Source organism: Panthera tigris, chromosome C1, assembly GCF_018350195.1.
Source record: "Panthera tigris isolate Pti1 chromosome C1, P.tigris_Pti1_mat1.1, whole genome shotgun sequence".
NCBI classification, from domain to species: domain Eukaryota; kingdom Metazoa; phylum Chordata; class Mammalia; order Carnivora; family Felidae; genus Panthera; species Panthera tigris.
Window position 1 is genome coordinate 208,466,872 of NC_056667.1, and position 12,334 is coordinate 208,479,205.

At 42.6% G+C, this 12,334-nt stretch overlaps 1 protein-coding gene across 12 annotated transcripts in view; it reads left to right on the plus strand.

The window, feature by feature from the left end:
* Window positions 1–15: 15 nt before the first annotated feature.
* MFF (mitochondrial fission factor) overlaps window positions 16–12,334 on the plus strand; it is a 34,543-nt gene continuing 22,224 nt past the window's right edge. For 3 of the 12 annotated variants that reach the window (XM_015537839.2, XM_015537841.2, XM_015537848.2), the window contains exons 1-3: window positions 4,534–4,623; window positions 5,613–5,833; window positions 6,670–6,839. In XM_015537839.2, coding sequence (XP_015393325.1) covers window positions 4,586–4,623; window positions 5,613–5,833; window positions 6,670–6,839 — 429 coding nt within the window. In that variant the 5' untranslated portion in view covers window positions 4,534–4,585. Of the gene's footprint in view, window positions 164–3,507; window positions 3,620–4,445; window positions 4,624–5,384; window positions 5,524–5,612; window positions 5,834–6,669; window positions 6,840–12,334 lie in introns of those variants that run through there. The other 9 variants (XM_015537838.2, XM_015537840.2, XM_015537842.2 and 6 more) reach the window with 7 other exon arrangements.

Consider the following 12,334-nt stretch of genomic DNA (forward strand, 5'->3'; position numbering starts at 1 on the left):
GGCCGCTCTCGCGTCTCTGCCGGCCCGCGGTGGGCCGCTCCGGCCGGTGCTTTGACCCGGCGCCTCGGTGCGCTCGGCCAACGGCCTTTGGGAGCGCCCACCCGAACGCCCCGGGAGCCGGCGGGCGGCGGCCCTCGCCCGAGACCCTCCAGCGGGCCCAGGGGTGAGTGTTGATGCCTTCCCGACCCGGGACCCGCGGCCCGAGCCGGCTTCTCGGCCTGGCGCCGCGGCCGTGACCATCCGGCCGGCGAAGGGACCCTCGGTGACCCCGGCCCGTTCATGGTGTCGCCCCGAGTCCCGACCTCCGAGCTCTGGCCTTTCCTCCTCCTCCTCGGGGCCTTGCCGCCTCCTCGGTCCCCGAGGAGCTCAAGGGAGAGCAGCACACGCTCCTGCGAGCTTTTTCGGGCTAACCTCTCCCCGCCTTTCTAGCTCGGGGTCTCATTTTGACCACAAATGTGGACTTTCCTGGCTAGAAAATAGTTTGGGGGAGGGGGTTGAGAAACATTGGGGGCGTCCCGAGAGCTTGAACGCGGAGCTTTGCTGGTGGTCTTCCCTCATCCTTCCCGGCCGAGGCCCCCGAGGCACCTTTCGGTATGACCTTGAACCAGCCGCCTACGGACTTTACAGTTTTTGGTTCTGGTTTGTACTTTGTGGAAAATGACGTGTTCGCAAAGGAAGGCCTGGTTGGAAGCTGGTCGGCCGCGGGAGGCCCCTTGGTCGGGTCCGTCTTGTAAGCAGCCTTCTCCCAGGTGTGGATGGTGGGAGTTGCTTCTCGGATTCCCTTCCAGGAGCTGGGAAGCCGGAGGAAAACTCGAGCGCCTGTTCCTCGGAGCCTCTGACCTTGGTCTGCAGGGCGAGGCCCCTTGGATGGTGCAGGAACACCCCGGGCCGCGTCCTGCGTCGTTAGAGCGAGGGGCGCTGTGTAAGGGACGAGGAACCTTTCAAAGTGGTGGCATCTTTTGATTGCAGCAGATAAGAAAAGCCCCAGGGCCCTTGTTCCCAAATGTAGAACCAGTTGTATTCAAGCCTCGCATCCACTGAGAGACTTGATCGGAAGGACCCTAAATGTTTTTCTCTCCTTACATTAAATTAAAAACAAACAAACAAACAAAATTGTTTGTGTCAATTTGGTCGGCTAATGAGATCCCAAAGGAAAAAAACCCTCAGGAAAATGGATTTGGAAAGAATTAGAACGATTTGGTTGTACTCAGTAGTCTTTCCCCATATAATTAAATTCTGTGTAGGAGCTGCTATCTTTTGGGTTTCAAACGCATGCGAATTGCTTTTTGCTGTTCTTTCCAAAAGGAAATTGTGTGTTCTGTCCCTTCCTGTCTGATAGGGCTGCCCCATTGTAGGATTGCACAGTTTAGCTCTTGCTTTCCTCCCTTCTGGTGTTGAAACTTGTTTTCTGTGGATGCACAGCCTTACTTTAAAATTTGATAATTTATGTTTTTCTAAGTTTTCAGTGACATTTCTTTAAACACTGCAGTTAATCCTGGATCGCTACATCCTGATTTGCTAATACACCCGTTTGTTTAGTTGCTTGAAAAGAGAACTGAAACAGGGTGACCTATATAAAAACCTTAAACTAGGTCCACACAATAAGTGATAAAGAACCAGGCACTTTTTTTTTTTAAATAATTGGAGCATTTTATAAAGCTTTGCAACCACAATCAATTTGACCCAAGCTGTTTCTGTGACTTCCTGGGCTGTTTCTCTGGGTTCCAGTGTTCTGATACAGAGATTAAAGTCAAGCTTGAATCATTGTGTCCCAAAACTGGGACACTTTCCGTGAGTGGGGTCTGACTTGATTCTAGATAGTATATGGATAAAGATTGTTTCAAATAGTTATGTTTTTGTTACATGTATGTACAGATACATCAGATCCGTGGTTTGAAGGAGTTATGTAAAATTTCCTTTCAAAACACATTTATTCAGTATTTTTTAAAGTTGAGATAAAGGAAGAACGAAGTGTGGATAAGAGAAAACGTATAGTTTGAATGTGGAAAACAACTATGAAATCGGTAAATTACTTGTGTTTGGGAAGTACTAGGCTTAGAAATTAGAGGTCTAAGATCATCTATGATTCTAAGAGCGATTTGGTCTCCTTAGTTATACAGTGGAGAATTGTGTACCGGTTGCCTAGTAGATTCTAATTACAGAACCTCAGGAATTAGTGTCTTAGCTCCAAATGAGAAGTTTATTTTATGTATTGCCAAAACATAATACCAAATATGCTATAGTCTAATGAATGAGGGGGGGAAAATAGATTCTTATCTAATTAGGACAGTGCAGTGTTAAATCTTAGAAAAGCTCCATTTACTTTTTTTTTAATGTTTATTTTTGAGAGAGAGAGAGAGAGACAGAAGGGAGCCAAAGACACAGAGGGAGCCAAAGCAGGCTCCAGGCTCCAGGCTCCGAGCAGTCAGCACAGAGCCCATCGCGGGGCTTGAACTCATGGACTGTGAGATCATGACCTGAGCTGAAGTCGGAGTGTTAATCGACTGAGCCACCCCGGCACCCCAGACCATTTACTTTTTAAATTTAGGTAGCTCAGATAGGCTGCAGGAGAATGTGGCTTTTTCCAGAAGTTGTCTTTTCAGTGTCTACCTTTATGATCTAAGTCTGTGATATTTTACAAACTGAGAGATTCTCCTAAGACCAGATGTTGCTATAGAATGAAATGTTGAGGCTCAGTGGGATGTACCAGTGGAAAGCCAGTAAGAAGACTGAAATGCAGTAAACGGAGTGGGGGGGAATAGCACATTTCAGGGATATAATGTTGTCTGGTTATCTTTGGCCCTTGCATATTATTATAAAACTTCAATTTATAATGTCACAGTACTGTAATCCTTTTGAGATCCGTCTTTTCTGTATCATAGTTGAAGATAAGCTTTTACTGTGTTTCAGATGCACCCAAGAATTGCAAGAGATTCTCTTCTAGAAAGATGCACAAAAATTGATAATAGAGGCTGCCCGTGGGGACCTGGGTGGTTATAGGATAGGATCTGGTGGGACACTGTATTTTCTCTGTGTTCTTGTGTGTTCTCTACCACGTGCACGTATTGCTGGTTCAAATTCAAACACTGAATGAAAGTTGTGAATGAAATTAAATAAATATGAAATTAAATTACGTATTGAATGAAAATAGCCGAACGAAGATTTCGCCAATACATTTGTTCCTCCTTTATATGTGTATATGCATTTACACATAATTGTTAAGATTCTTTTATGTTTAAATGCTTTTCATCTGCCACATCTTTCTAAATTCACATCAGAAATGATGACAGTTCTTTATTTTATCTTGCACTAACTGATGAATGGTTGTAGGGCCCTGGCTGTGGGACTAAACTTGGTGGTGAGCTTGTTAATTTTTTCTTTCGTTATTGGCTTCTTAATGTAAGGTTGTATATCTTTGGTGACTTATCACTTAGAGGATTTCCAGCAATGCGTCCCTAACGTTGGTATCATGTCGCTTCTCAATTAACTCCTGTTTTTCTCCCTTAGGGACAAAAGTGGCTCTAAATCCAGCATAGGCACCTTGAAGGAAGTTAAAGGATTTAATATGAACCACAGAAGCAGATAGTGCCGAATAGCAAGCAGCCACTGGTACACATTTGTGAGTAAAAATTTTGTCTTTTGCCTCTATTTTCTTAGTCTTTAAGCCATCTGCATGCCAGATCCTCAAAGTTCACACCTTTGGGTAAAGAATAAAGGAAGCAGTTTAGCAGTCGTAATTACTAATTAACCGCTTGTCCCTAAGTAACTTGTTGCTGCTCCCTAAGCAACCTCCAAGAACTGTCTTCGGCATCTCATTGAGTGAGGTTGGTCAAGGGTAGTAACATATCTCTGACATGCAGGTTAGGAGATACCCCAGGTATGACTGGCCTTTAATTACCCCAGGTATAACGGTCTTCAATTGTTATTGCCCCTGATTTATATATAATACTTTTTGCTGAAAATTCAGTATAATTTGGCTTTTGAAGTCATTTCCTTTTAAAGAAACCATTACTTCTACTTCAGTTTTTTAGGCCACGTCAAGTACATTTACTTCTGACCTTTACATTCCCGTCGTGATTTCTTCATTTGTGTTGTGCTTGTCTTAAAAAAGAAAAGGACTTTTATTCCCCTTCAGAATATAACGATTAAAGGGGTTTTATGGCAAAATGTTTGTTTTTAATCTGACTTCACATTCTTCTATGTATTTGATTAGCTTTATCCCATTTGCAAAATCATAAAATAGTGACTGTGCATAAAACCATCTTCATGATTTTTCAGACGTAGAGTAACTGTTTAGTAGAAATGTGAAAACTGGTTTTGTGGATCAGGTCTTAGTAGATCATTTCAAGTGGATATTTACTTTTATTCATGGTTTTTGTTTTTGTTTTGTTTTTGTAATAAAATGAATTGTGGAAATACTGATCTTTATTCTTTCTTTTTTACAGCTGGAAAAGCAGTCTTGGTGTTGTTATGTTCACCTCCAAAAAAGTTCAGATCTGTAGGGGAGTTGTTGCATAAAGTAAACTGAACCACAGGGTAGCAATATTTTAATAGCTATTCTAGATGTGTATGTACTGTGTTACAAATGAGTGAAAGAACAAGCAGTGATACACCAGTAGGAAGGTCAGTGGCATTTTATTCAGTTGAGCTGCTATTATAGGCTTGAGAGATTGTGGCTTGAAAGCTGATCGCCATAGGCTGATCTTTTATACTTTCACCCGCACTTTGTGTATGGGGGGAACTTTCTTCAGCATTTCCCTGAAGCATGGGTCCTTCTCTAATTTAGAAGGTTATTCCGTGCATCGGTACTGTCTCTCCCCTTAAAGGCATGTTATGCTTTTTAAAAATATACATGTAAATACAGTATTAACTGCACATGAATGTGAAGCTTCTGATCCCCCAAAATGAACGCGTCCGTTAAGGATTTATTACTACAGAGTCGATATTTGACGTTCATTGCATCTCGGTCACTATACATCACTGTACAGTGATGTATATCACTATACATTTAGTAAGAGAAGTTTTAGTTTGTATTTTGTGCTTTTTCAGGGGACTACGTTTTTTTAAAATAAATTGAGAATTAGCCTTATTTACTTTATGAATCTGATTTTCATCATTAAAAGGTTTTATTTTTTTCACGCATGGCAGCAATTTCTCATTTCATTTTTGGAAAATCCTAGCAGCTTTCCCTCAAATGATTGATTAGGAGATTTTAATTTAAGTTTTCTTTCAGACACTTTTGCATTATAAGCAGCATGCATATCTGTGCAGAGAGAAAGAGAGGAAGTATGTGTGTGTGCATGTGTGCGTGTGTGCGTGTGTGCGTGTGTGTGCACGCGCATTTGTTTTGTGGTTATACAGTGATTTAAAAACTTGCTCCTAAGCAATGTCTTCAAGGTGCAAATTCAGCTGATAAAGTGAGAAGGCATTCTGTTGAGGAAACCGTTTTCTTCGGTCTTTTGTTTTTGCTTTTATGTGTTTGGTACTCGCAAAAGAGAAGGCCCCTTCTGCTCTTCCCACAAGGTACTGTCTTCTAACTTGGCCGTGTTACGAAGACTGGCATCGTAACATGTGGTCACACCCCCCCCCCATCTTTAAATTCTTGCCCACAGAGTGAGTGGGGCAGCATTTCCTTCTCCCCGCGCTGCTGAGATGGCGGAAATTAGTCGAATTCAGTATGAAATGGAATACACCGAAGGTATTAGTCAGCAGATGAGGGTCCCGGAAAGATTAAAGGTAGCGCCACCAAATGCTGATCTGGAGCAAGGATTCCAAGAAGGAGCTCCGAATGCTAGCGTCGTTATGCAGGTTCCAGAGAGGATCGTTGTGGCAGGTACCTGACGTTTTGTTTGTAAAGTTGCCGGATAAAGCTTTGTTTTTTGGGTTTTTATGAAAACTTCTGGGTCTTTCAAACTATTGTTTAGGAAAGGGGCTGGGAAATACAACTTGGCAGTATTTGCAAACTCTCTGTCCTAATAGGCTGAAATTTCAAACAACATTTTTTAATAATGCAACCAGTTGACATATAATTTACAAACATAAAATATGTGTGACTTTTAAGCATACGGCTCGATGAGTTTTGGCCAACGTATATGCTCCTGTAACTGCCCACCACAGTCTAGCTATGGCACATGTTCATTACCCTGAAAGGTACCCTTGTGCCCCATCTCATTTAGTTCCTCCCCCTCAGTTCCAGGCTTTTTGAAATTCTTTCAAGTTCTTGTATGCATCAGTTGTTCATTCCGTTTTACTCCTGGGTAGCATTCCACTATGTGAATACACCCCAGTTTGTTCATCCGGTCACCTACTGATGGAGATTTGGGTTGTTTCCTGTTTGGGACTGTTAGGATTAAAGCTGCTGTGAGTGTTGACATACAAGTCCTTGTGAGGACGTAGGTTTTCGTATTCCTAGGAGTGGAATTGTTAGGTCATATTGTAAATTGTGTTTAACTTTATGGAAAACTGTCATGCTGTTTGTGAAACTGATTGTACCCTGTGATATTCCCATCAGTGATGCATGAAAGTTTTCACTGCTCCACACCCTTGCCAACACTTTGTACCATCAGTCTTTTCATTTTAGACATTCTAGGGGGTGTGTAATGGCAGATAGTCTTTAATAAAACCACTCGCTTTTTAAAACCTCCTTCCCTTCTATTTCGTTACTCCTAGGAAATAATGAAGACATTCCATTTTCAAGACCAGCGGATCTTGACCTTATACAGTCAACTCCCTTTAAACCTCTGGCACTGAAAACCCCGCCTCGTGTACTAACACTAAGTGAAAGACCGCTAGACTTTCTGGATTTAGAAAGGCCTCCTGCAACCCCGCAAAATGAAGAAGTAAGTTAGAGTTTTAATGTGAACTGAATTTGAAATAATCTAGACAAAAGCAAATGGTAAAGAGGATTAAAGGCTATAAATCCTATCATTAGCAATATGTAATGAAAGCCTTCCACATGGACCATTAAGTAGTATAGATTGTGGTTTATAGACAACCCAAGTAAGACATTATGCTATTTTTTTAGATTTAGATGTTATGTTTCAGGAGAATGGAAATTTTTTAGAAATCATTAATGTTCATATGGTCTAAAGGAGGAGGTTTTTTTTGTTTTTTTTTTTTAGTTTATTTATTTATTTTGAGAGAGAGAAAGAGAGAGACTGCACAAGCAAGGGAGGGGCAGAGAGAGAATCCCAAGCATGTTCCGTGTGGTCAGCTCAGAGCCCCACCCAGGGCTCGAGCTCACAAACCATGAGATCATGACCTGAACTGAATTCAAGAGTCAGATGCTCGACCCACTGAGCCATCCAGGCGCCTCTGGAAGGAAGAGGTTTTATGGCTAGGTGCTGCACCTTTAGCAATATAGAAAAAGATGAGAAGATTAGCATAGGAAATGAACGTATCGCTTTGTTACAAAAGAAGTCTGGCAAATAGGGAAAGAAAGCTCTTTTTTTCCCTGGCATTACCTGTTCTCCCAGCTTGCTAAGACGTCTCCACTCAGCTGGTGTACCTGTGACAGTAATAGCCCTGCTGACCTGAATATGGCTGTTCTTAATAAGCTGTTAGGAGCAAAGTTCAGATCTTGCCTCTCCCATTGATTCAGGGCCAATCTTGTAAAATTTCTTCTCTGTGATGATATTTATAGTTGTAGCTTTTATATTGTAGCTTCTGAACTTTCGTATTGTGCATTGCCTGTGGTCATTTTTCATATTAGTCCTTTCCAGTGAGGGTGAAGTATCCATGTGACCCAGGGGAGGGAGTACAGTTTCCTAGTACTAAGTGTGGCCTTTTCTTAGGTTGGAAATTTCTCCTGAGGTAACTGAGATTATTATACTCGTAGGTGCCAGTTTGGACATTCTAGATTTGTGCTTGGTGCAAAGCACTACATTTGAGTGTTCCCACAGTGGAAGGACATTAAGACACTTGTAGAATTATATGTAACAAACCTTCTTTGAGCTTTTGTGTAAGACCCTTTTCAAAGAGATACAGTTCCTGCATAGTGGCATGAGTGCAGGGAAAGACCCCAACATTCTCAGAAGATACAAGGTTCTTTTTTTTTTTTTTTTTTTTAATTTATTCGTTATTAAGAGACAGAGACAGAGTGTGAGTGGGGGAGGGGTAGAGAGAAGAAGGAGACACAGAATCCAAAGCAGGCTCCAGGCTCTGAGCTCTCAGCACAGAGCCCGATGCGGGGGTTGAATTCACAGACCATGAGATCATGACCTGAGCTGAAGTCAGGTTTAACCAACTGAGCCACCCAGGCTCCCCGATACAAAGTTCTTAATAGCAAAGAATAATGAAAGGTATGAATATCAAGTGAGACAAAAGATATCAGTTAGAGAGAGGCCCTGCTTCCTGGCCCCCCAAAAGTGCCCAGTGGAAATTACTGCCTGGATAATAGTGTCATGGAGTGAGGATTCTACCAGGGGGAAACGTTCCCTTTACTACTCTCGAGTTTTGTTTTCCTTTTGACCTTTCTGTTCTCACTATTTTAGATACTTACTGCGCACTTGGTGAGAATAACTGATTGAAAACAAGTCAGGCACTTTTCCTGAGTGATTACTCTTTTTTTTAAGCTTATTTATATACTTTGAGAGAGAGGAAAAGAGCACACACAGGCAGAGGAATGGCAGAGAGAGAGGGAGAGGCAGAGATGGGGAAAGAGAGAAGAATCCCATGCAGGCTCCATGCTGTCATTGCAGGGCCCAGCGTGGGGCTCAAACCCACAAACCGTGAGACCATGACCTGAACTGAAACCAAGAGTCAGATGCTTAACTGACTGGGTCACCCAGGCACCCCTGAGTGATTGCTTTTATATTGAGTGAGGAAACAAAGTTTACCAGAATTGCTCTCAGTAGACCTAGGTTTTAAGCGTAGGTGATGTTTACTCCTGCAATAATTGTGATATTAAGTCACATGTGATAAGTGTCCAAAGTGTATAGCATTGGAGTGAAAAACTTCAGCTGAGAATTAGACCTGATTTTGAAGGCTGACTTTGCTACTTATTAATGACATAACCTTGGATAAATTATTAAACAACTCCAAGGCTCATCTCTAAAAGAAAGATCAGAATAATGCCAAGTGCTTAAGATTATTATGAGAATTGAGTATAATAATGCATGTAGTGTGTTTAGCACATGTTCTAATAACGTTTAAATATTATTGCTGTAAAATTAAAATCGTGTGGCAGGAGCCAAATCCTGAGGTGTGAGAGAGGAGTTTCTGAGACAGTATCAGCTGCCTGTTGAAAGGAAAGCAAAGGTAATGATGTGTACTTTGAGTCCATAGAAGGGTCAGGCAGCTCTCGTGACAGTCAACCTCTTGACCAGAGGCAAAGGAGAAAGGACCAGAGTTCTAGTTACTTCTAGAAGATGGATTGAAAGAGGAGGGCTTTAAAGCCCTGAGTGCTCATAACGTTGATGATTCCTTCGGATCCTAGTCAGAATCTATCAAGTGAGATCCCCTGAATCATTTACTCTGTAGTAGTCATTTTATAGCACGTGCCAAGGTTTCTCAACCTCGGCACTGTTGACGTTTGCACTGGATAATTCTTTGTTGTGATGAAGGCTATCCTCTTGCACTATAGAATGTTACCAGCATTCTTGATCTTTATCTGCTAGATACCAGTGGAATCCTCCATTAGAGACCAGTGTATCTGATAGCCAAAAAGGTGGAAACAACCCAAATGTCCATCAAATGATGAATACGTACACCAAGTATATATCCGTATAGTAGAATATTATTCAGCTGTAATAAGGAATGAAATACTTACACGTTGTGTAACATGGTTGAACCGTGAAAACATCATGCTTCATCAAAGAAGCCAGACAGCAAAGGCCACATATTTTATGAATTCCACTTTCATGGAATTTTATGAGTCCCCTTATATGAAGTATCCAGGAGAGGCAAATCCACAGAGAGAGCAGATCAGTGGTTGCCAGGGGATTGGGGCGGGGGGGGGGGGGGGTGTGGAGAGGAATTGGGAATGACTGCTTAATCACTGTCGGGTTTCCTTCTGGGAATATGATAAAAATCATAGATGAGTTTTATTATGACAATAAACGATAAAAATGTCCTGTGACTGGGTAGAGGTGATGGTTGCACATTGTGAGCCCATTAAGTATACAGTCTTGTAGTTTCAGATGGCGAATTGTATGTTATGTGTGCTTTATCACAATAAAAAGAAGGGAAAAATTCTAGTCATTGCCAAATGTCCCCTTGGGGGCAGAATCACCCCCAGTTGAGAACCACTGGCCTATGGCAAGAAAGGAGACTATGAGAAGGTGGCTTATATAGAAGGCTATAGAAATTGTCTAAAATGTATCTGACACGAGGGATAAGTTTGCAGAAAGTAAGCACTTGAATTCTTAAACTGGCTTGAAGAATCCAAGGGAACCCATGCAAGAGGACTTCAAGCGTGAAGCGGATAATCCCCCAGCACAGACAGGGTTTATAAAACCTGGGGGCTTAGCTGATAGAGAGGAAATTGATGAACCCTTCCAATATGCCGGATCTGTCCCAGTACTTAGGAAGCAACTGTAGGACAGACCACTGCTTTGATGATTCTTCCTGTAAGAAACTAATAAAGGAACTGAGCAGTAAACTGATCTGGGTAGCAAACTGCAGAATACCCAAGTCTTGGCAGTCCTCTGTGTTCTTAGCATTGACCAGGCAGTGTGAGTGAGGAGGGAGGGGGCTTTGACACCAACAGCACCCCTCCTCAAAACGGGGTCCAAATGGGAGACAGCGAGAGGAGATCTTCCAGAGAACAAAAAGAAAGACGTATGAAGAAAAAGCGTTGGAAAATAAGAAGGCTTGACGCTGCCTCGAAGAGGCGTAACCCCGTCACAGATAGGGATTCCGTCAACATATCCTGTCAGTCACAACAACATTCTTTGAAAAGATCAACTGTGGGGGCACGTGGGTGGCTCAGTCGGTTAAGAATCTGACATCAGCTCAGGTCATGATCTCACGGTTTGTGAGTTGGAGCCCATCGGGCTCTGTGCTGTCAGCGCAAAGCCCACTTGGGATCCTGGGTCTCCCTCTGTCTCTGCCCCTCCCCTGTTTGCACATGTGCATGCGTGTGCTCTCTCTCTCTCTCTCTCTCAAAAATAAACATTTTTTTTAAAAAAAGAAAAGGTCAAATGTAATAATTGCAAGAGCTTTGTGAGAAGGCCATTGAAGTAGAAAGAGAAAACAGATTGGACTAATGACAGGTAGTAAGAGTTTTTGCCTCAATTGGCAACTCCTACTTCCAGAAAGACAAGTAGAAGAATGCCATCCATTTTTGCAGTAAATCTTTGCAAAAGCACTAAACCCCAACATACCCAAGAAATGTCGAGAGTCAGAGAAGCCCTACGAGGGGAAAATCAGTTGGCCTATATAAACTCTGACCTGGTCTTCGAAGAGAAGAACGAAGACAATGAATGTTTTCAGAAAAGGAACTACGTCCAAGCCATCATCAGATGGCATCCGCAGAATGACACATTTGATAGCAGCCACGTACAACGTGTACAGCTGGAGCTCAGGGACTAGGAAAGGCACATCCAGCTAGAACAAACCTCATCCAGGAGTACACTTGGAAAGCATCCGCCCAAGAAGCTTTCACGAGGGTTAACACAAAAGCCCTATGTCTGTTAAAATCGCAGGTGGCTCTCAGTGCTATATGATGGTCCAGTTCAACTGATAGGACAACCTTGAGGCTGGGAAGTGAAAGAACATAGTTGACCTGAAGTGTAATGAGTAACCCAGTCAAATGGCGCATCCTAAAACAAATGGAGAAGGACTCCTAGGCGCTCAGTGAATACTTAAAAGGGTCCTGTATTAGCTCAGAAGCTGTTGAATGTGGGACTGATCACCATTCAGTGACGGTTTGCTTAGCTTCCTTTTCTTTTCCCTCCTGTGGAAAGAGGCCTGGGTCTGAGCAGAATGGAGCAAAAGGGAGAGAAGAGGGGAAAAGTGAGAATAACCTAATTGTATATGCGTATACACATTCATCCGTGGACAGTTCAGAGATGTGCACTCAGATCCTTTGTGTGGCCACTGTTCTTGGCCCTCTTAGCCCAGGCCTGAGCTGTTCACTGTGGACACATGTTCCCTCCCGTGACCTTCAGTCGCCATCTCAGCTCTTCTTTCCAAACCTCGTTATTTTACATTTTGCACAGTGATCATGTTTGGGAGGGAGGGATGTTCAGCCCATCTTACGAAGTATTTTCACCTCTTCCAGTAAAAATCCCATGACAATTCACAGATTCATGTCTCTGAGCTGTTATTTTAAAAACAGAGATCAGTACAAGGGAAAATACTAAGGCCTCTGAGCAGGTTCTTAAAAGGGCAG